Source organism: Poecilia formosa, unplaced genomic scaffold, assembly GCF_000485575.1.
Source record: "Poecilia formosa unplaced genomic scaffold, Poecilia_formosa-5.1.2 Scaffold27, whole genome shotgun sequence".
Classification (NCBI taxonomy): domain Eukaryota; kingdom Metazoa; phylum Chordata; class Actinopteri; order Cyprinodontiformes; family Poeciliidae; genus Poecilia; species Poecilia formosa.
Window position 1 is genome coordinate 3756023 of NW_006799966.1, and position 23386 is coordinate 3779408.

Here is a 23386-nt window from a genome sequence, read left to right on the forward strand (position 1 = left end):
TTTTTTTTTTTTTTTTTTTTTTTTTTTTTTTCCAGATTTTGAAAAAAATAGTTAAAATAAGTACATGGCGTTTCTTCTACTGTCTTTTTCACAGTACTAAATTAAAAGGTTTTTACAGAGCTTTACCAAGGATGCTAAAGTGAGCCTGCTACTGTCACATCCACAGTGTAAATAGAATACATTGCGACTGACGTTTATATTTTATGCCCTTGTTCTGTTTAGGATCAGGATACTTCATGCACTTTAGCACTGGTACGGCCAACACTGGAGACACAGCCGTGCTGGAGAGCAGGCTTGTTTATCCAAAAAGAGGGTACCAGTGTTTGCAGTTTTTCTACTACAACAGCGCTGGTCCCAGCGACACCCTGAAGATCCACGTCAGGGAGTACGATGAAGCTAATCCCAATGGAACGCTGCGCTTTATAACAACACTAACTGGTGACTACGTCAAAGCCGTGCAGCTCACAGAGTTCTGCTGGAGAAATGAAGCCATCGAGTGATTTCTAATTTCAGTCCTCTTCCCCATTTTCACATAGGATCTCCTCAGGATTTGTGGCAGCTGCATCATGTGAGTCTAGATGTGAAAAAAAAGTTCAGAGTTGTCTTTGAAGGGACAAAGGGGGCCTCGGGGCCGGCAGCAGGAGGACTCTCACTGGATGACATTAACCTTTCCGAGACCACCTGCCCCGAGTTTGTATGGCGGGTGAAAAACTTCAGCCATGTCATGGATACGACCCCAACCGACACCTCTATCTTTAGCCCCCCCTTCACGTCCAAGGAGGGTTACACCTTCCAGATGCAGATTTACCCCAGTGGTAAAGAGGGCTATTCTGGGCAGTTGTCTGCCTATGCTCACCTCGTGGCGCGGGAAGGGGACACCGGACAAACATGGCCTTGCCCGTGGAAGCAGATGACCATGATGCTGATGGATCAGCACCCTCACATTCAAAAGCGCATGTCCAATCAGCGCAGCGTCACCACTGACCCAACCATGAAGGCAACAGGTAAGGCTTTCACTGAAAAAAATCTTGTGACATACACTTAGCTGCTCTTTATAGTTTAAACTTCAACACAACCTTTCAACATTGATTCAGATTCTGAACTTTTCTTCTGGGACGATCCACGGAAGGTTGGCACTGAGGTGACGGATACCGATGGGTCCAGGTATTTCCGAGGGCCGGGTTTTGGTACTGCAGCGTATCTCACACACCTCAGAGCTAAGAGCAGAGACTTTATCAAGGGAGGAGATGCCATCTTTCTACTCACAATGGAAGGTAAAGGCAACCGATTACTACATAAACTCAACGTCAGCTCCTCTGAAAATGCTCCAACACCCACTCTTCCTATTACTTACACATCGACACCACAACATTCTGATGCGTACAATAAATCTACGTCAGAACAACACAGATTCCTGGAGCTGACAACAAAGAGCTCTCTTGGGCAATGGATGGGGAATGGCTTGCTTTTCTGAACCTGTCCCATCATCACTATTCCCCATTTTATCCATGTCTATCATAATTTTTCTCTGTGTCATAAGCTGTGCGGGACCCCTTTTGGTTATATAGGCCTACAGAGATCAAACCAATATAATCAATCCAAAGCGTGCTGTCATAAAACAATAAGATTGATCTGCGAACCTATTTGCTACCATCAGGGTTGTAACTGTGCTGAAAATACATTCCCTTGCACATATAAAAGCAATGTAAGGATATAATCGCTCATTTATCTTATCTTTGTTTATAGATGTGGCCCATCTGACACAATCCCAGCCTGTGCCTTCCACAACCTTAAGACCTACCACATCCATATCCACAACCACTAATGCTTCAGATATTTGCCAAAATGTGCTGTGTCAGAATGGTGGAATCTGCGTTGGGGATCAAGGGAAGCCTTCTTGCAGGTGAGCAGGTTTTGACTGTAAAAAATAACCACAGTCAGTGGTAAGCTGTTTTTTGTTTTTAAAATGATGCAATGAAATACCCAAATTATACCAAAGATAAGTTATTTTCCTTCAGAAACTCTGATTTTGTTATTGAGAGGTATAAGACTCATCAAAGCCTTCTGAAAACACTCGTATGAATTTAAGACCTACATGGATTATGAGAAATAATTTGTTTAAAACCGTCTCAATTTCCTAAAGGGCTACAAAAAGAGAAAAAAAAAACTGTTTCGAGAGAACACTTGATGGTTCACAAGCTGGAATGAATAAATTATACTGCAAAATGAATTTTGTCACAGCATAAGGCAACATGTTGAGTTTATTTTAGTCAGGAACAGAATTAATGGATGGCACCAATCCATTATTATTATTATTTATTTTTTTATTTTTTAATTAGTAAAAAAAAACATCAGCATGAGATAATGTAATTTATGAGCTTATAATATCAGAATGCCCTTAAGACATTTTAGGATGTAAAAATTCATATTCTTACATTTAAAACAACTCATGACTCTTTAAGACCCCTTAGAAACCTTGAAACTACGTAGGGATACTGAAAACACAGCGGTCAGATTTTCTAATTTCTATCCCCTTTCATCTGCTCTGCAGGTGTGTGGTGGGCAACGACTGGTGGTACTACGGGAATGTCTGTCAGCACAAAGGCTCCACGCAGGATAAAACCACTCTAGCACTGGCCTCCTCTCTGTCTGTGCTGGGAGCAATGTTAGTGATCACAGTCGTCAGCGTCTTCTGTATGAAGAAGAAGTACAAGAAGAAGGTTATGAACGACGACAGCAACATGTACATGCAAAATGTGCATGCCAATGATGGACCCTAACAACTTGGACTTTTTTTTCCCAATGAAAATATTACAGCTGTTGCCGGAGAGCTGGATTAAATCTAATGTTGCCTTAGATTGCCACCTATTGGTCATTTATTTGATGTAAAGTCATGGACGCGATGGAGGAAGTTTTAATGTGTAAATGGAGATATTCTAAATGAAGCTTTTATTAAGGTTGTGATCTTTGCATAAAACTGTTAACATGTCAAAAAAAAAAAAGTCTCAGACAACAACGCTTATATTCACAAATTTAAAATTTATTATACCAAAGACAGGAACATTTTGTAGTGTCTCTTTTCCGTGTGGCTATACTTGTTGGTGTTACTGAACTAGACACAGTCATGCCGGTGATAACAGTTACTGTAGGAGGGAGGTGGGACTAATTACCTGTGAGTATCCATGTATGTGAATGTCTCATGTGTGTACGTGTGTGTGTGTGTGTGTGTGTGTGTGTGTGTGTATGTGATTGTTTGCGTGTGCATGCAAATACCTATTAGTGTTCAGTAGATACAGTGATGACTACAGGACATCACAGTTCAACAAAGTGGAGCAAACCATTGCAACTTAGTGTATAAATATTGTACGGAATGTTAGTTTCCATCCTGCAACTGCACATTTACACTTGTGTGTGTGTGTGTGTGTGTCTGTTGTGATGTCGATGTTGTGTTTGTGGGTTTACACCGTAAGAGAAAGGGGGCACGCCTCCATAACAGCAAACAATAAATCCTCCCCACAGCTAAAAGCCTTCACCGACATACAGTTCCTTTTAAAAGCATCAGTATACAACATTTTTCTTATTTACAATCATTGAAAAAGAATCACCATTTCTCTCAGAGAAGATTAGTAAAAAAGTGACTGAGTCACCATAAAGAGTATGCAACTCCTAGGAGTTAGTATTGGAAATTTTCTACAAAAAAAATCTCTATGTCATTTTACAGGCCGAGAGCTGTGATTTACTGAAGAAATACAGTATTTTAAGTGCCCTATATAAAACAGTTAGGTGTGGTATTAATGGCGCATGAAACACCAAAAGTCGATTGATAACAAAAAGATGAGTCTGTATTTCAAAAGGTTCCTTTTTAGCAACTTCACTGTGATCACACTGATTTAAGTTCTTACAAAACAAAATAAACCATGGAATCGTTATCCATATTAAGTACGGTGACAAGCTAATGCTATTTGCAAATAGACTAGTGTTGATTATGTACTGGAGAAAACAAAAACAAACAAACAAAACAAAAATAAACGTCGGGTCTGCGAGAAGGGCGGGACTCTGGAATTTGTGTCCTCTCAGGCGATTTGAGGAGGTTGAGGATCATTAAAGGGCTCATTTGCTTGTTTCACTCTGAGAATGCTTCCTTACATGTTCCTCCAAAGAGGCGGCGCATGGCAGAGAAGCCTGCTGTGAAACACTTTCACATATGCATTCTACAGCCTCCAGGCAAAACCCCACCCGTCCGTGGGCATGAGCGGAAGAATCGCGGCGTGCTGTAGAGGAGATGAATCTGTGTCCGTCTAGAGAGGGGTGTCGTAGTAATCAGTGGGCTGATCCGTCCCGGCTGGCTTCTGCTGTTTTTGCTGATGCTGCTTCATGATCTCCTTCACCTCTTCCTCCAGCTCAGGGGGGATGATGAACTGGTCGTCCGGGTCGGGCTGAGCTGGAGCTGTGAAGTAACCCCCTGATTTCTTGGACGGGGCGTCGGCTGCCACCTCGATGAGGTTGTGACTCTTCTCTTGACGCGCCACCGAACCGTTAACCCTCCTCTTCCCCGGAAACTTCCCACCGTCCCCAGCTCCTGCTCCCACGCCTTGCCACGACTCGTCCCTCTCCAGGCCGTTCTCGGCCTCTGCCAGGTTCAGGTCGACCCCGTCCTCCAGGGGCTCGGGGGTGCACGGGGGTGGAGGCGGTGGAGGAAGGTTGAGCAAGGTGCGTTCCTGGATGGACGAAGCGGGTACGAGGCTTTGGGACGACGATAACTGCGACAGCTCCGCTTTCAGGCAGTGAACGTCTGCCTCCACTTCCACTCGGCTCCCGTTGGAGAAGACGCCGGCGATGGGCTCCTCGTCCTCGCTGTCCAGCCCGTTGTCGGACAAGGCGCTGGAGAAGGTGGCGCTGGACAGCTGCCTCTGAAAGGAGCCGGCCAGGCAGGCTGGGTGGAGCGCACAGCAGTTCCGAGCGGAAGCCAGCTCTGAACCTGGGAGGAGATACTGGCAGGACTGGGAGGTGGTGTGGGACTGCTGCTGCTGTAGAGACAGCAGCTGGGCTTGATGGTGCAAGTGAAGCTGAGGGTGGTGAGGCTGATCCTGCAGCAGCACAAAGGAGCTCTGTGGGGGCTCGTCGGACGAGGCCGTGGAGCCCACCTCGCTGCTCATCTCGCTGGTGCTGATCTCGCTGCTGATTTCGCTGCAGGAAGACGGCGGAACGGGCAGGGAGCCGTCCGAGGGTCGATCCTTAATGGCAGAAGACGACGACGGGTAGGCGCCCAGGCCGGGGCTCGGGGGAGGCTGGGGCGGGTCGGAGCAGCAGCAGGAGCAGCAGTCTTCACTCACACTGAGCTGCACCACGACTGCACTCAGGCTGTCGGTACAGCCGTAGCCTTGAGCCAGGGTGCAGAGCTTCTTAGCCGCAGCGAGACCGTCTGGGACATTCCGAACCGCCTCCACTGCTTCCGTTGGAGACACAGCGTCCCACAGCCCGCGGCTGCCCAGGATGAAGAACTCATCCTGAGGGGTGAGAGTCACCGTCTGCACGTAGGGGCAAGGAATGACTGAGGGGTAAAGGAAGGAGTAGCCCATAATCCTCGTGGAGTCAGTCACCCCGTTCACCTTGTTGTCCTGGAAGACAGGAGGATGGAAATCAATACAGAGAACATTTGAAACTAGATTAGCTTCAGTTTTTTTTTTTTTTTTTTTAGTGGAACCTCAGTCACGATGGCTCTGTGCTGCCTGATCCTACGGTATTCCTCCTCAAGGCCCACGTTGTGAAGAAGCGACAGGGACATGGGCTTCCCGTCCCGGCACAGGATGGCCTGGCACTTTCCCACATTAGCTGCTGTGAGGACGAAGCAGCCACTGGGGTCGGTGGGGTCGTGGCGGATGTGACACAGAGCTGCAGAGCCGCCGAGTTTCTGTCCGGCTGTTCCCAATTTCCTTCAAGGGGAAAAAGGATGAAAAAAACAAGAGAGCGAGAATGACGGTTTATTGAACAGATTTTAAGTTGCAAGTATTCAGGAGGGAGTCTGTGGGTACAAACATAATTATGATGCCATTCAAAACCCGGAAATTAAAACCCTGGGAATGGGAGAGGTTTGGTCAACAGATTCATTTTTCCATCTATAATCTCTGACGACTTGATGGTAAGGACGGGTGATCTGTGGTTAAGAGTTTATCATACTATTTTTGTGGCATTTATTGCGATAATTAAGCTGATGATAAAAAGTATTTAAAAATCTGCTGAACTCTTTTTGGAAAAAGACCCAACATAACTGTAGTCAAAGCCCTGAGAAAACCAAAGAAAAACCAAAACAAAACAAAGTACTGATCGTCAAGAAAACACAACTTTAAGTTGTGCAGTGTTATCACTAACAGCACACAAAAACAATATTTAACCACATTTTTTTTTATATCTAGTGCCACTCTCTTGCAACAGCAAAAAATTCACAAGCACCACCAAAATTCTCTTCCCCCACCCAAAAAAAAAAAAAAAAAAAAAAAATCACTTGCTTGCAAAATAACGTCCAGTCGTTTAGAGAACATAGAGTATTACTGCTGGTCACGTACCTTTGCATGACGAGGAAGGTGTTGGTCATGTAATCCTCTTCGCTTTTTGTCTTGTGTATTTCCTCGGCCAGGACGTCGTTCATGGTGCACTGCAGCAGGTAGGGCACTTCCACATTCCTGTCTCCGTCAAACACGCCGTACAGAGCTTCCCGACTCCCGCAGAAACTGTTTACTGAAAGGGCAGCAACGCAGAGTCTGAAAAGGAACAGACAATCGCTCTGTGAGGAAACGAATTAAGTAATGCTTGTTATGATCAGTTTGGATGAACATCTAAATATCTGCTAGGATTCCCAAATATTTTTCATGCAAAGATGTGTTTTAAAATCTTCCAAGTTCTCAGTCCATTATGTTAATTCAAGAAATATAAAATGCCAAACTTCCCTTTGGATTTACAGCAGATATTCTAGAGTGGGCAGACTTTAAATATGAAAACTCAAAAATACAAGAAGCTGAAATAAAAGAAGCAGGGGAGGAAAGAAGCAAGAAAGCAAACATTGAAACAAAGAAAAGAACAAAGAAGCAAAGAAAGAAGAAAGGAGGAGAAAGAAGTCGAAAAAAAAGGGGGGAAGGAAGAATGACAAGAAAGGAAATGAAGACAAGGAGGACAGAATAAAGAAAGAAAGGACACAGGGATGGGAACTAAAACAAAAGGAAGGACAAAAAAAGGAAAGAAAGAAGGACAAGAAAGTATATGAGGAAGGAGAAAAGCATGGAGAACATTCAGACAGTTCTGGTGGGGAATAAAGTTTTTCTATAATTCTCCAAACATGGAAAATACTGAAACCAAATTCCAGACGTTTCCAGGCTACAGTAACCTTTTCTGTAATCAAAGGAATATACTTGATTTGTACATTGCTTTGAGGTTCTACTTTTCCCCAACAAAGAAATTCTGCGGCAAGTGCTCATGTTTTAGAAGAGCACTGCTTCCATATTTCTTTCATTAAAGTTATCTTTCCGAACACAAATTCTCAGAAGGGTTATATTAGCGAGGCTTTGCAGCACAAACACGATGGAGGTTGTTCTTTTCACTCTTGACTGAATTTAGCTCACTTGTTCTTTACGCCTGAGGCCTCTGTGTAACCATGACTCCACACAGCGGGGCCCCCAGATGCCTCATTCGATGAAAAGGTTGGTGGTGGATCAATATGGAAACAGCGAATGTTACTGGAAGACAAAAAAACACGAAGCAGATCAAAATCATTCCCTTATCTCCAGGCACATAAATACATATGTTATTATGAACAAACAGCAGAGAAATAATGAACATAAAGGAAAACTAAATAATATATCGCGAGGAAAAACAGAGTAAATTGAGAAAGAGCTTCTGGTGGAAAAATAAAAAAAAAGATGTGCTCAAATGAAGTTGGCGTACTTCAGCTGCTCGAGGGTTTTATGGTCCAGGTTGAGGCGAGGGTTGCCAGTGAGGTCCAGCTCCTGAAGTTTTGGAGGCAGATTCTCTGGGAGAGTGATCTCACTCAGCTCATTACAGCTCAGGTCCACACACTGGGGAAAAAAAAAAAAAAACCAGAATGTTGCAGATGGAGGTTCAGAGCCGCCAAAACCACAGAGACTTCAAAAAGATGAGCTGCTGCTGAAGCCTTGCCTTCATCTCCATCAGCTGCATGACCTCAGGGAAGACCTCGATGGAGTTGGAGTGGGCAATAAGCGTGTGCATCCGTCTGCAGTTCATGATGGTGGTGGGAACAGTCTTCAGCATGTTTCCACTCAGGTCCACCTCCTCCAGCTCCTCCAACTTGGCCATTTTACTGGAGGGTAAAGAAGGAAACAGATGAGCTGAAGCACAAACTAATTTATTTAAAGAACAGGTGAGGTCAGCTGTCATAATGTGATCTTTTCCTTGCATGCGTGTGCCGACTGTGCTACAAACACAAACATTGAGTCAAATGTCATCTCTCATCAGAAGTACATAGTTTTGTCTAAATTATCCTCCCTACTCGTTTCCAGGCTTGGAAAATGCTCAAATTGAATTTGATACTTTTCAGGACCACATGCAAACACTGTTAGCAAACGCTGTTAGACGGTGATGTAGATGCAGGTAAAGCAAAAATGTATCCTAAACTTATTTAGGAATTACACATTTTTAATTTATGAATAACCCCTCCCCCCATAACATTTATAATCATCTTTATAATGCATGTTCAGATTTCCTCCATAAATTTCTTGAAAAACTGAAATATTTCATTTTTACTGACTGATGATGACATTCCTTCAAAATAATAATAAGAAAAAAGGACAATAAAATAAATATTTTAATTATTCCAGGACGGGGGAAATTACTGTGAAGGAACTCTTTACCTGGCTGGGAAGGTTTGGAGGTGGTTGTATGCCATGTGCAAAACCCGCAGGTGTGTGTGACCCGTGAGCATCGGCACACACTTGTCCGTCAGCCAGTTATTGGTCAGGTAGAGCTCCTGCAGGATGCTGTGGCTTTCCTCTGACAGACTGGAGGGTGGCAGGTGCTCCAGCTTGTTGGCTGATGCATTTACGCATCGTAAACTGAACCCAAAACACATGAGAAGTGCTCAGTTATTTTCATGGTATTTAAGGGACAGAAAAACAGAGATGAATATCTAAACTGGGAAACGCATGGGGTTCAGGAATATTTTGAGATAATGAAAACTCAAAGGGCTGAGGGAGACTAGAAAAACCAGATTACTCATTGACTATAGTTTTTGGTCAGGTTGTTAAAACATGATGCAGTCTCATTGATGCAATCTAGATTGATTATCAGTACGCTCGCTGATAACCAAGCGTTTTCTCATGTCAGCTGATAAGCTGATTCTTGTTCCTCTAGTAACCAAAAGAAACATAATTTTTTTTTTCTTCTTCAGTTGGCTTTTAAAAAGTTTGCATTTGTATAAACCTTGAGTGGAAAACCCTATACATTTAAAAAAAAAAAAACACACAGACCAATGAGTAGCTTTGTTAAAATACTAATTTTCCTCTCAGGCTGTTTTTAGATTTAATCTCTCTTTGTAATGTTTTCTTCAGTCAGTTCTGTCTTTGATCTTTGTACACCTGACGTTCCTGTTCCCTCAAGCTCCTCTTTGACTTCAGGACGCATAATTGTAAAAGAAAAAGAAAAAAGAAGAACAAAAAAAAAAACAGTCACTTTCAGCCAATTCTTAAAGCTACCTGTTGGATTTGAGGAACAGGTTGCAGGGAAGCTCCACCAGTTGATTATGCTGAACATCCAAAACCTCCAGCAGAGGGCGCTCCACTCTTTCAGGCAGCTTCTGCAGCTGGTTATGTCCTGCACTCAGCTTCCTTAGACTGTTGCTGCAGAACAACCTGCAGCATGAGAAATATCCAGAGAGCTGGGTCAGCACTGACATGTGATGGATAAGAAATTTCAACAGACACATAGATGATTGAGATGGATTGAAAGCTGAGGTTCTGTACGGCGGGCAGACAAGCAGATATAGATAAATTGAGGTAGACTGCAGTTATTGAAGAGAGAGTAAAAAGGGAAAGTGAAGGACAAAGCTGGATGTGCGGATGAGGAAGGAAGAAAATTTGAGAGTAGCAGCGCCTCTGGTGGCTCCTGTAACTGAAATTCATCATCCTGACACTTATTGGGTAAAAAAATAAATGTCCAGACAAAACAGAGACCAGTGGTAGAGAGAGAAGGAGAGAGAGAGAGAGAGAGAGGGAGAAGAACAGGAGAGAAACCAAGAGAGCAAGGTTGATGCAAAGCATGGCAAAGGGTAAAAGGTGCATCTGAAGTAACCTTCTAAAAATGCTACATAAAGAGAAGCAGCCGGTTCGAAAAGCATCTAGAGGTTAGCGGCTATCAGTGTGATTTATGAGGCTCTATGGGGGATAGATACATCACTTGACAAAGGGCACAGAGAATAACGCAGCATTGCTCCACATTTACAGGCATGTTTGCGGCGAGAAGGAGACTCACCTCGCCGGGAGCTCGGTGATGAGGTTGTGGCTCACGTCCAGGACTTCCAGTTTCTTTGCTTCACACAGCCAGTCTGGCAAGGACTCCATGTGGTTCCTGGTGGGGAACAAGGGGTGATGATGATGATGAATGATGTGCCGTTTTCAAACTGTGTTACTTAAATGGAATATAAGTTAGAGTGAATAAATGTCCTTTTTCTGCATTATGTAGCACTTTAGATTTAGGTAAATGGAGTCCTGGCAGTGTTGCTGCCTTACACTCAGATGGGGAAACTCTTCCTCATTATGCGACTCTGTGAAGGCCACTTGGTTTTGTCAAATTTTAAAATACATTATAAATCAAACATAGTCTCAATGTCGAGCTTTGTCAAATGTCAATGTCAAAACACTGAAATAAAAAAGTTTCCATCATTGTAAAGAGTAAAACAATTCACTATTGGGTTAGGGCTAGCAGTTTTTTTTTTTTTACAATGTCCATTTACATTCTTCTTCAATAATCTGTATTCTCGTGCAGCTATGTGATCTTAAAAGCATGACCACTCATCATCTCTCATCTCCTCATCGTGGTAATAATAATTTACAAGTACAAACGAAGTGTGTCCTGAAAGTTAATGTGTTGAAAGCAAAAAAAAAAAAAAATGGCCAAACATAAAGAGTTCAGGAAGCTAGACAACATCCAGAGTGTAACGGCTAGCCAAGCTAGTGTAGCTCAAAATGCTAAAGAAGTGGATGCTGTTTCAGAGAGCAAGGCAGCGGAAATGCTATTCTCTGATGGCTGTGGGCTCTTTCAGCTGGATAATGCCAAAAAGCAAAAATGGGATCTCAATTCAATCAAGTGAGATCCATGGAGGCCCCACCTCAAAGGGCTTAAAGGATCTGCTGCTAACATTTCGGTGCCAGATACCACAGAACACCTTCAGCTGTCTACTGGGTAACCATGAGCCATAAGGCTGTGTGTTTTCATGCATAAGCAAATGGTACATAAGAGATCAAATTTTTACTTATGATTAGCTTGTTTTATTCCTACTTGTTTTCGGATGGGTCAGACAGTTATGAATATATAGTGGGTGTACGTTAATCCAATAGATTCAGAATTCATCAGTTATTGGACTATTTTATTACAGTTCCTTTCTTACAAAACACAAATACTTTTTTTTTTACTCACTTCGAGATATCCATGTAAGTGAGATTGGAGGGCACAGGACTTACATCCAGCTGTCGTAATTCTGTGGGGAGAAATCCAAACACATTAACCTACAGCAAGGACGGCCTAATAAAAAAGCAGGAAGATCTAAAATGGAGGAGAGGGCTGGGGAGGGGGAGCTGCAGGGTGACAATGAGCGAAGGGGAATGATGGAGAGGGACAATTAGAGAGTTTTATTGATGAGAAAAATCGAAAGAATGAGAACAGGTGAACGCGAGAGGCACATCTGAGACGACACATCTACGGTGTAAAACACCTACAGAGAAGGGATTCGGGTACAGCTGAGATCGAAACAAGTGAGGACGTGGTTCAAAAGGAAAAGCTCTACCTACTAATTCAGAGCCACGCTCACCGTTGTTTGAGGCGTAGATGCCTTTGAGCAGGGAACCTTTGACCTTCAGACACGTTATGTGGTTCCTCTCGCAGTGGAGGACCTCCAGCCTGGGGAAGATGGAGGCGTCCAGCTCCGTCAGCCGGTTATCCCGCAGGTCCAGCTGGGTCACGTGCCTCAGCAGGTCCGGCTCGTCTGGCACCATGACGGAGATCTTATTCAGCCTAACAGAGGAGGAGAGGGGTTCATCTTCAGCTGGGCCAGACTGTGAATTGTGTTTACATGTTAGTTGTGGATTTCTGTTGCACAAGCAGAAGGAGATGTTGTTGCCCTCTGTTCAGTAGGAGTGTGATTTACAAAAAGCCGAAGAAGAGTAACGACTGCAGCTGATTTCAAAATTTCTTCGACAAACTTTTAGTGAAGCATTAACTGTGAAATAGTGCAAGTCACTCCAGCTCTGCGTTTCCCCAGACGACAAGAGGGGACTTAATGTGTAGGCAAATGATTTCTTCATTTCGTGCTCTTTAGCCGTCCAGCTCTGTGACGGAATCCGCCTGATGTTTTTGTTTCCATAATTAGTGGGATTAAAGCATGTCAATGTGTATAACAGTGGAGACAGGAATGGTTGGAAAATCAAAGTCATGCATTGTTCTGGGCAGAGTTCACCGAGTTCATTCAGAAAATCCCTTCTAAACGTAAAAGCTACAGAGTGAGCCGCCTGTGGAGGTTTACCTTAGATCGATGTGTTTGACATGGAGCAGTCTGAAATTCTGCAGGGTGAGCATTTCCTGGTTGTTTCCAGCCATGCAAAGCTTCTCCATGGAGGCCAAGCGTTCGAGCACCTGGGGCACATGGCTGAACTGGTTGAAGGAAAGGCCTAAGTAGCTCAGCCTCTGCAGGGACCCCAGCTCACACGGCAGCTCACTCAAACTGTTTCCGTCCAACAGGAACGTCTGCAAACTGAAAGAGGAACGATCAGGGATTTTGACAAGGACACATCTAACGTTTTCTCAGGATTTTTATCAAGCAACATCAGATCAACATGTAACACGCTGTGCCTCAATAATCAGTTTACTTAATGTCCAGTAGATGGCAGCAGCAGAATAGCTACCCTGCTGGTCACTTTAGGAATTTACAGGCATACCAGATCCGTCCTGCAGATTACCTTCTCATCTTCAAAAGTTCATACCCTGCATACCAGCATGTTTGGCTTCAACTGAGGTCTGAATATGAAGGAGTGTTCTGAAATGTAATCCCAGAACTCGTTCACATTTTGTGTCTTTACGACCACAAACTTTAGCTTAGATTAATGGGGTTTTATGTGACAGACCACGAACAACACCGAGTTGACTAACATTGAGAGCTTAAAGAGAAACGATGCACGGTTTTCAACTAGAAATCCACCGAGTACGACATGTATTTGTTTTAAGCCTTCCTGAGTCAAAGCGCAATTGCAAATCTTTTAGGATGTGGCTCTACAAGCTTTGCATATTTGGAGATAAAACCTTTACCAATCCTGGTAAAAACAGTATATTCCCAGTTAGACTCAATGAAGTGTCAATTTTCAAATGTTGCCACCGATTCTGAGGTGCATGCAGGTCTGGAATTTGACTGGGCAAATCTAATGTAAGGACGCGTCATGTTCTTAACCATTTCAGCTCCTGATCTGTTTAGGGCAGTTGTCCTACTTGCAGGTGGACCTTCACTCAGTTTCAGGTTTTATGTTGCCTCTGATGGGTTTTCTTCCTGGAATGTCCTGTAGTTAGTGTCCTCAAAAAATTGCATCCCCACACCAACTTTCATGGTGGGGATGGTGTCTTAAATAAAAGTACGAGAAATAAGATGATTTCTGAGAATATTCAGAAGTTCTATTGGAATTAAGCTGAAAAACAAATGCACACTATATTTCTCTTCATTTTATTTGGGAGAAATTTTGAAAACCATCTATGTTTTTCCTTTTATTGCTTAATCACATATTGTTTGTGCTGATCTTTCACATAAAATGCCAACAAAAGACACCGAAGTTGAGTGATTCACAGGGCTGTGATTCCTTGCGTAAAACATTTCATCCCGTCTCTAGTTGTCAGCAAGTGGCTCACAACTACAGCTACGTGCTGGTAATGTTTGCACAGGTTATGTTTGTCCGAATTGTGTAGAAAAATGAATATTTAGCAGCTTAAGGAGATTAATAAAATCTGTCAGCAAATGTGTCCAAACCCAACTCATAGCTGATTAAAAAAGATTTTTCAACAAAGTTTACAGACAAACCAAGCTTATTACCCACTGACCAGGCCATTGTTAAGCTGAGATCATTACAAACAACACAATACAAACATAAATAAATAAATAAGTAGACCAAAAGTACTGCATGAGTAAGGTCACTATTCACCCTTTTAAAATTCACACATTTGGCTATGCAAACATTTGGCACAGAGACAAACAGAAATGTGGTGCACTATTGCAAAAAGTGTGTCTCCAGAAACTAATAGCAGATAGAGGAAGGTAAACACCAAAAGGAAACAAAATAGAAAATATCTTCAAAATCAAATATTGGGAAGTATATTAAGCCCCTGACATCACCAAAGATTTAGATCTTTAATATATATTACTTTTGCTTTTTGAAACTGGTTAAAAAAAAAAAAAAGAAAAGTTTTCTTTCCATTGTTTCTGTGTAAACTGCTTCTTTTGCTTACTTGCTCATGGCCCCCACAGAGCTGGGGACAGAGTCCATGTAGTTACAGCTGAGGTTGACCTCTGTCAGGGTGGGGATGTCACAAATGGCCAACGGGAACTGACCAAGGTGGTTGTTGGAGAGGTTGAGGCTGCGGAGACGAGAGAACCTGGAGGAGAAGAGAACGGAGATGGAGAGGGTAAACTGAAAAGCTTGCTTATACGTTGTAAGGATTAATATTGCAACACAAATATAGCGCATTCATAAATATATTGATGGGGACTGAAGCAAAGTCTAGCTTGCATATATTTAGTTAAATAAAAAACAAAACAAAACAAAAAGAAAAAAAAACAATGAATTTCAACACCCCCAAAGACAGAGTAGTTTTTAAAGATTCATGTTGATTTGTTGAGTAAACAAATGAAGCATGAGTGTGTGTTATTTATTTAAACATCAGAGGCCAGTGGCATTCAGTGTGTCCCCTCATGACATATTAATAACCCTTATAGAAGCCCTTAGGAAGAAAGGAGACCAAAACTAAAGTGAACTTTGTAGAATGAGTTTTTCTTTATTTATCACACAAACAACTTTTTTTGTTCCCCACAGCAGCTGCTGTAACCAGCATTTGATCGTGTTTTTTTCCAAACTCAAGCTAAGCACACATTCACGCAATATATCATGACAACGATAAGGATGTCGGAGTTATTGATTAGGGTGGCCAAGTAATTCCAGCTGAGGGCGGCTCCTGCTGGAAACTAGAGGAGGTTAAGTTAGAAAACGCCTCTTGATCACTAAATCAGTCTCTGCAAATGGCTGACCAAAAGACTCATGCCTTCGCCTCAGTCTCTCCGCGCCTCCTCCATTATATCATGTTAAGTCATTCTGACATGTGAGACCAGATCTATTCTTTTTGTTTTTTTTAATCAGGTAACCAGGAATCAGACCATTTTCAGCTTAATCAGCAACAGTTACCGACGTTACCCTTACTAATCATTAACATAAGATACTAACCAGATAGTTTAAAACCTGATCTTGGTAGTCACGTTGTCTTCTTACTGAAATAATAGTAAAACTGTGTTACAGAGACTGCTCTCTGAGACACAGCATAATGTCGCCTCTGCTCCAGATTTAAATAATTCATCTCGGCTGAGCAAGAAAAAAAAAAAAAATATCTTGAATGTTCTTACTTATCCACCTTCATTGCAGCGCTAACGAAGAACTGATTATGTGAGCAACTCCCAGCGTGATAGCATCATTTTGGTTTGTTTTAGCTGCAGTTTTAAAGTACTGGCTAGCATATATGCTTAATTTTATTTATTTATTTATTTTTTGTCTGTAACAATAAAACACTTGCTCTTGTGCTCTCAGTAATCGTACACATATACTCCACAAGAACAGAGCAATTTTGTTCTTTCGTGGTAGCAAGAACAAGAACAAAGTTCTGGTCATGTATTTCATATTGCAAATCTTACAAAGTCCTCATAGGACCTTTATTCTGCAGCATTTGTACAGAATAATTTCCAGACACCACACAGGAAAAAAAAGTTCTGTATGGTTGAGGTGTTAAAAACAAGCTGCAAGAACTCCCAAACCCGGACTCCAAATGTAATTTTGTTCTTCAGTCCTGGGAGAGAGAACAAATTACTCTGTTGCTGCTGAATTTGTAAAGGTCTGTAGACGGATAGTTCTTAAAGAAAAAACTTGAGTCAGCTGCAATTGAGGTCAGCAGGTTGGAGTTTTACATCAACAGAGATTGGAAATCGGCCAAAAAAACCCAAATGGTGCATTTCTATTACATTAAAGCAACCCGAGGAAATGCTCGTCTCACCTTAATGACCTAAAACGGTGAACTCTCACCTGATGAAGTGTCAAAACATTCAAATTTTCTAAATTTACTTTGTCTTAGAATAGGCAAAAAGTTAATTATATCGTATTTTGCCCTCCGTAGTCCATATTTAATACTAACAAAAAATTAAAGAGAAAAAAAATCTACTGACTATCACAAGAATTTTGATAAAACCCTTTGGCATATTTCTGTTACAAAAACATGCAAAGCGATTAAGTTTGCAATTTAGTTCTGAATATCCTACTTCCAGAATAGATAATGCTACAACAACATCACTGGATTATGGAGGCCAAATATGCTTAAGTTCTTTAAAAGAGACAAGCCGATCAAGAATCCAACAACTGATCGCAAAGCAAAAACTTCATCCAAATACGAGCTCAGATGTAAGATCTATGTCTTTGTAAATACATTTAACTCTCCTGTGAAGAAAGCAGTAGAACTGTCATTCAATGACATGTCATTTGTTTTTGCTGTTCTGTAATGATAGTATCAGTTTGCTCGTTTTGCCCCAACATGTGTCATAATCAAATACATGTTTCAAAAAGTTAGAGATATGAAAATGAGAAGGTAATGTGTTGATTTAGTATTTGCTTCTGGGTCATAATGGTTGTCTCCTTTTTTTTGTGCACAAATTCCCAACGGGGGAACAGCCAATCATGGCACTCTCCCTCCCCAACTGACCTGCACACACAGGAGAGTTTCACACTCAGAAAACATCCAGACATTTTCAGATGTTTCAGATGTGACTGATGGCTAATTGCCCCTACAAGTAGAGGTCATGCTTGGGAAACTACCTAAAGGAATCTGATGTCTCTTAGATCTATCACAAAAATCTCACTTAATTACTGGAAGTGCTGTTTTAAATCATTTTAATAAAACAAATCAAAATTTCCTTCCAAAACTGAAAAATAATGAAATCTGGAAGTATTTGGCAAGTAAAACCCAGATGTGTCATATCAGAGGCCAACTTAGACAAAAAGGGAGAGAGTACTGGAGTACTATTACATTAATAAGCTGACTTGAAGTTAAAAAAAAATGCTTACAAATGCCATCAAAAAACTGTCAGTTAGCTCATTGTTTCAAAGGTCCAGCCAAGAAGTCCATTTATAGCTTTTTGAGCAGCTGCTGTGTTTTGGGCAAATCTCTGATAAACCCCTGGTACAGTGTGCCAAGCTCTAAAATGGCCAAAAGACAAAGCGGGCATCTAGCTGGTGAACAATGTGGAGCATTTAGCAGTTTGAAAACCCAGAAATCCTCTGATGAAAAGAAAATATAAGGTGAAAAGAGAATGAATATTTTGTTAGGTGAATCAAGAATCAATTTCATTTTTTTTTGTAACAAAGGTTTAGAGGTAGAGTATAAAAGCATAAAATTCAAATTTTTGATTTATGCCAAGATTTAAAAATCCCATTACTGATACTATCCTATAGCGATAACATAAGAGCATTTAAAATATTTGTCTAGAATTTCTGCCTCAACTATTTGAGGTAGAAGCAGAAAAGATATCACACCACTATGTAAAAGAGGAATCATCATTAAAAAAAAGAAAAAAAAGGTTTTAACTTTGTCTTAAACAAAGTGTAATGATTAAGAACTGTTTTTGGGGTTTAGCACCTTACTATTATAACCTGCTGTTAACAATTACCCCCAGGATGTAGATCTTCCACAGATTTCTAACTCTTTTATGTTAACATAATGACAGTGAGAGGATAAAAATTCAAAAAGATAAACAGAGCAATGTTGCTGTACTCCATTTAGCCTTCCGGTTATCTGCACAAGGTCTTGCTCTGTTGGAGCCTGAATGAACCGCAAACATATAAAAAATTGTTTTTATTTTAATAGCTTCTTAAAATCTCTGTTTCCTCTGACTTTGTTTTTTAAACATCTCCCTCATACTGAAATTGGCTAATTTTGACTCTTTCTGTTCTAGTGACATCTACTTTGGTGCATTAACAAACAAACAAAAAAAAGATTGGATTTTTGAGTTTTATATAAATGACAATAACAGTCCACATCAAAATGCAGAGGCAGTACACAATGTAGTACACTTCTCAACCTCGCCTGCTTGATGCAGGCCTCTCAAGGGAAATGTGGGAACTCAAGTAACTCTGCTGCATGTTTCTGTCAAAATCCCTCTATTTTCAGCTAAACTATTCATCTCTTTCTCATTACTGACCTCATTTTCTGTCATGCTGGGTCAAATGCGGATGAGCCTACTTAGATTTGGCAAAGCAAAATAGATGCTATCTCCCTTGACCAGCAGGGGAGCTGTGCATCCCGTATTCTGAGTTAAAAACCGGTTTTCCCTCCCATGTCATCCTCCTTTCAACATCAGTCATTATTACCCTGGAGATTAAAAGGGAAATAAAGATGAGTCAAACTAATATTACCATGACAGGGACTTGTAACAATTTGACCCCATTTGTCAGGAAGGCACAAAAGCATGTCGGATTAAAAACACGCACTGCCACGCAAACACAGAGTTCTCTAGGACAGCTAAATATAAAAGAAAATTTAAAAAAAAAACACACACACACACACACACAAAAAAAAACATAAAAATGTCATACTGTATCATGACTTTGCATGCACTGACCCCAAATCTACAGCCTGCAGCCAAATTTACAGGCAAGCGACTTCTCTACTAACACACTCTCCGCTTTGCACACATACATGCAGTACGGAGTTACAGTGACAAGCATAAAAGTGAAGCAGTATATTATATATTATATATGGCTACACACACACATGGCCACACATGCAGCATCCAGTGTCTTGCCTGTGGTCTTTAATCTGGGACCATGATAAGCACGCAGCAGATGGTGCCCACAGAGAGAAAGAGTAAGACAGGCAAGGCACATTAAAAGCTTCCCTGCAGTCGCTTCTATCCTTCTGGGCTCTTTTGGCCTACACTCCAGCAACCCTGGCTGGCTTCAATGGTCCTCTTGTGCCAATGGCTCTTGTCCTAGTCTGGTCAGGTTGATGACATGCAAGTACGCGGCTAAAACCCAAATCTCTCCAAATCAGACAGCCACGTCCTGGTGTTTTCATTGAAGCCTCGCCGTCAGTGTCTTGTCTCTCATCTTTTCATATCACACGTTTCCTTTAGTGCATGGTTTATGCTTCGCTTTCCTAAACCTCACCTTGGCACAAAGTTCATCATCTGAGCCACAACATTCACTTCAAAAACCAATTTGACCCATCCATACTTTCCCATCAGTTTTTTTTTGTTTGTACTTTGTTATGTTGCAAACACAAAGTTTATTTTCTGTGATGATGGATGAAGTGCATACTTGTAAAGTGGAAAGACAGCAAAACACGGTTTTCAAACTTTGTTTTACAAAAAAAAAAAAAATGTCTGAAAAAATGTTGCGTCATTCCTTTGTAGAATCACCTTTTCACTGCAATTACAGCTGCAAATGTTTGGAGGCATGTCTCAATGACCTTTTTACATCCAGAGAGAAATCTTCCTGTGGCTCTCTGCAGCTGCTCTGGCACTTCTGTTGGGCCTCTTGGCTGCTTCTCTGATTTATGCTCTCCTTGGTCAGCCTGTTACTTCAGGCGGACACCTAACCCTAACACATAGATCTGCAGGTGTGCCACACACTTTACAATTTCAGGAGATGTAGTGAACATTCTTAGGAGTGAGTATCGTTTTATAATCTTACCCTAGTTTAAACCTCTCCACAAATTTATCCCTGACCCGTCTGCTGTGTTTTTCTTTTTTTTTTTGTAATTATGGCGCTGTCCGCTCACTAATGTTCTCTAACCTCTAAGGCCTTAACAGAATAGTAATTTTTCCACAAAATGTGGAAAAGTTCAAGTGGCATAAATACATCAATGTTATGTGCAAAAGTATACATTTCCAGAAATCACCCCCCATGATGTCTAGTCTTAGATGTTTTTCCTGTATGTAAGTCACAGTATCATACCTTTGTAGTTGCTGAAGGTGATGGTCTGCAGGCAGGAAGTTGTGTTTTAGGTTGAGGTGGGTGAGGTCGTGGCTATAAAAGAGGTTGGGGGGAAGAAGTTCCAGACTGCAGCAGGACAAATCAACCGAGTTGATTCTCTGGGACACCATCTAATAGAAAGTAGGGAGAAGAAAAGTGTAAAAACTGAGTGGGATTAAAAAAAAAATGCAGTTGAACAGTATTATCTCCATCACATGAGAATTGTAGTCGTGTATATAACCACGGCAGGGGTCAAACATCAGACAAAAAAAAAAAAAAAAAAAGGTTTTGACCTAACATTGAGAACTTTAAATTGTTCGATCCACCTAAATGTTGAAGAGTGAAGTAGTAGTTTTGCGTTTCCTTAATTAACAGAGACACCAAAGCACCACATTTAAAAGGCCAGAATAAATGTCTTTCTCATTTTAAGGAGGAAATTCTACAATTTGTGAACTTGAGCCTTTAAGAGTTAGCCTGCAGCTCTGTAGTCATCGCTGGAGCACGTGCCGTCTTTATCCAAGCGTCTATTCTGAGTGTCCCTTTGGGTACCGGTGACATGCACGTCCCTGTTAATATTTAGAAAAGAGGTTTTCTGGCTATGTCCTACTTGAGTTCAAATGAGAGACGGGAGAAAGAGAGAGAGAGAGAGAGACAGTGTGTGTGAGGGCACCTAGAGACAATGGCTTTATCCACCAGATAGGAGAGTGCCAGTAGTCACCTATAAGATGTTTTTGAACTGTTAAATGAATTTAATTCTGATTAAGCGATCTAATTTTTTTCTAATTAAAGTTAAAGAAAAGGACTCCTTAATATATGTATGAATATTTGGTTACTTTCGCTAACCAAATATTCTACTTTTATATTATCTTTTAATAATATTAAAAGATAATAAAGATTATTATATTTTAATATTATTAAAATATAATAATATTAGATCTCAACCCAGTTGCTGTAATTGTCATTGAATATTTTGAAAAGTACATAGTATTTTCAACATTCTATTTTTGTTAAAATAATTAAGAAACATGCTTCAATATCTAGTGGGAGAAGACTGTCATTTCCAATCGCAAACAAAACTTTTTGTCCACTGAAGTATTTAAATTAGAAAGATGAATTTTAGTAATTTCAGCAATCTCCTTAGACATTTTCTTTGCATGATGCATGGCAATAGTTTGATCCCTCGCATACAAACAAACATCTTTTTCATTCCAACATGTGTCTTCTAGCATTCTTGAAAGAAAAAGTTCCTCACTCACAGTTGCGGTTAAATAACTTGGTGCCAACTGAAACATAATCGTCCATGCAGTAATCTACTGAGAGTTTTTTCACTTTGTTCGCTTTGATAAATCCAGGTGGTAACTTTTTTTTTTTTTTTTTTGAAAGGCTGTGTACTTTATATCTTCTCAGTTGAGGGACTCCATTTAATCAGCAAAAACACAAAAATCTCAGTGGATGGGTTCAAAAATATTTGTTTACAACCTTGTCTGCAATTTTATGCCCACTTGGCCGTTCCACAGTGGCATTACGGTGCATGTCAGCTGAACAAATACAAAACGGACCTGACACTTTTGTAGTGCAGAAGAAACATATGCTTTTGTTGGGTTTTTTTCCCCCTTCCAACTCCCTCACACACTCTGTACCTTGGCAGCGTGCCTGTGCCAGCGCAGGTGCTCTGTGAAGCTGTCAAAGCTGACATAGTAGGTTTGACTTTGAGGCCCTGCCGAGCTGAAGGCCAAACAGTGATTGTGCTTCTTCACCTCCTCCACCTGTAGTCAAGGTAAATATAAGAGTGACAACAGGCTTTGAACCACTTTGACCACACACACACACACACACACACACCCACACACACACACAAATATGAGTGATTTATAAAATAGATGAGAGGAAACGAGGAACAAAACGAAGACAGGGATGACTAATTTGAAATGACTACTTTGAAATAACTTCCATTGAAGCAGTAAAATACTGAATGCCTGCAGGGTAGATTAACTCAGTCACCAGGACAGTTATGAAAATATGCAAAGCACGCACTCGTCTGATAAACACCTGTGCGTGACAGAGGCAACGACAAAAGTAGGTGAAACATCTTTTTTTTTTTGAAAATGCATTCACACTGGATCATAGGATAGCCTTTGTGAATGAATAGCTGATTGAGTATGGAGCTTGAATGGAACACCAGCACACGCACTCCGAATGTAAACAAACGCGGACTTGTGTTGTGTGTGAGATGTTTAGAAACAGGGTGTGTCGGGGGTATGGAGTGTTCTTTGTGTCAGGCATAAAAGTAGATAATTATTTCCCTGAAAGCCCTTGGACCTTATTTGGCAAGTAGGCATACAAGGCTATAAATGGACAAAGGTGAATTTATTGAGCGCTATTGAACACAAGATTAAAGTGTGTGACGGCTTCGGATTAGAAAGGAACGATACATTCTAAAAAAGCTGAAAACACTCAGACAGAACCAGTGGCTCTCTGATCTGAATTTAATAAAAACACAAACAATATAAATATCAAACTCAAACCAAAGAACAGTTACTGAGGGTCACACACTGATCGTCAGGTCATTTCACGACGTTATCGTTTAACGATTCGAAGCATAAACCATAAAAACACTGAAACAAAATGGATAAGCAGGAAAATGTGTGTCGTGTGTTTCCTTCACATACCTTCCCGCCGATGAGCGGCAGGATGTGCATCTTCCCGATCTGGCTCTCCTTGACAGAGGAGACGATGAGGCAGGTGCCGCATAGAATGACCTGCCGTCTTGTCCAGCGGTTGACCGGCAGCTGGAGCTTCCCTTTCCGGACGTTGTAGGTCCCTGAGAGCTGGACCCGCTCAGAACTCTCAATACTTTGGGGCTTCCCTGTAAAAAAAAAAACAACAACAAA

General features: G+C 41.3%; 2 protein-coding genes across 2 annotated transcripts in view; one reads left to right on the forward strand and one right to left on the reverse strand.

Annotated features, from left to right (window-relative positions):
- Nucleotides 1-3002, forward strand: part of LOC103135811 (meprin A subunit beta) — a 6827-nt gene extending 3825 nt beyond the window's left edge. The window contains exons 10-14 of the mRNA XM_007548739.2: nucleotides 223-438; nucleotides 537-1004; nucleotides 1095-1274; nucleotides 1747-1903; nucleotides 2552-3002. Coding sequence (XP_007548801.1) covers nucleotides 223-438; nucleotides 537-1004; nucleotides 1095-1274; nucleotides 1747-1903; nucleotides 2552-2780 — 1250 coding nt within the window. The 3' untranslated portion in view covers nucleotides 2781-3002. The remainder of the gene's footprint in view (nucleotides 1-222; nucleotides 439-536; nucleotides 1005-1094; nucleotides 1275-1746; nucleotides 1904-2551) is intronic.
- Nucleotides 3003-3019: 17 nt separating this feature from the next.
- Nucleotides 3020-23374, reverse strand: phlpp1 (PH domain and leucine rich repeat protein phosphatase 1; the record flags this gene model as incomplete). The annotated part of the gene is made up of 16 exons (XM_007548741.1): nucleotides 3020-5618; nucleotides 5705-5933; nucleotides 6564-6758; nucleotides 7614-7727; nucleotides 7936-8066; nucleotides 8167-8329; nucleotides 8880-9080; nucleotides 9720-9875; nucleotides 10495-10590; nucleotides 11659-11719; nucleotides 12050-12252; nucleotides 12761-12988; nucleotides 14722-14868; nucleotides 20478-20626; nucleotides 22136-22261; nucleotides 23165-23374. Coding segments are annotated over 16 exons (3729 nt in total), but the record flags the coding sequence as incomplete, so codon positions are not given.
- Between the last annotated feature and the right edge of the window lie 12 nt (nucleotides 23375-23386).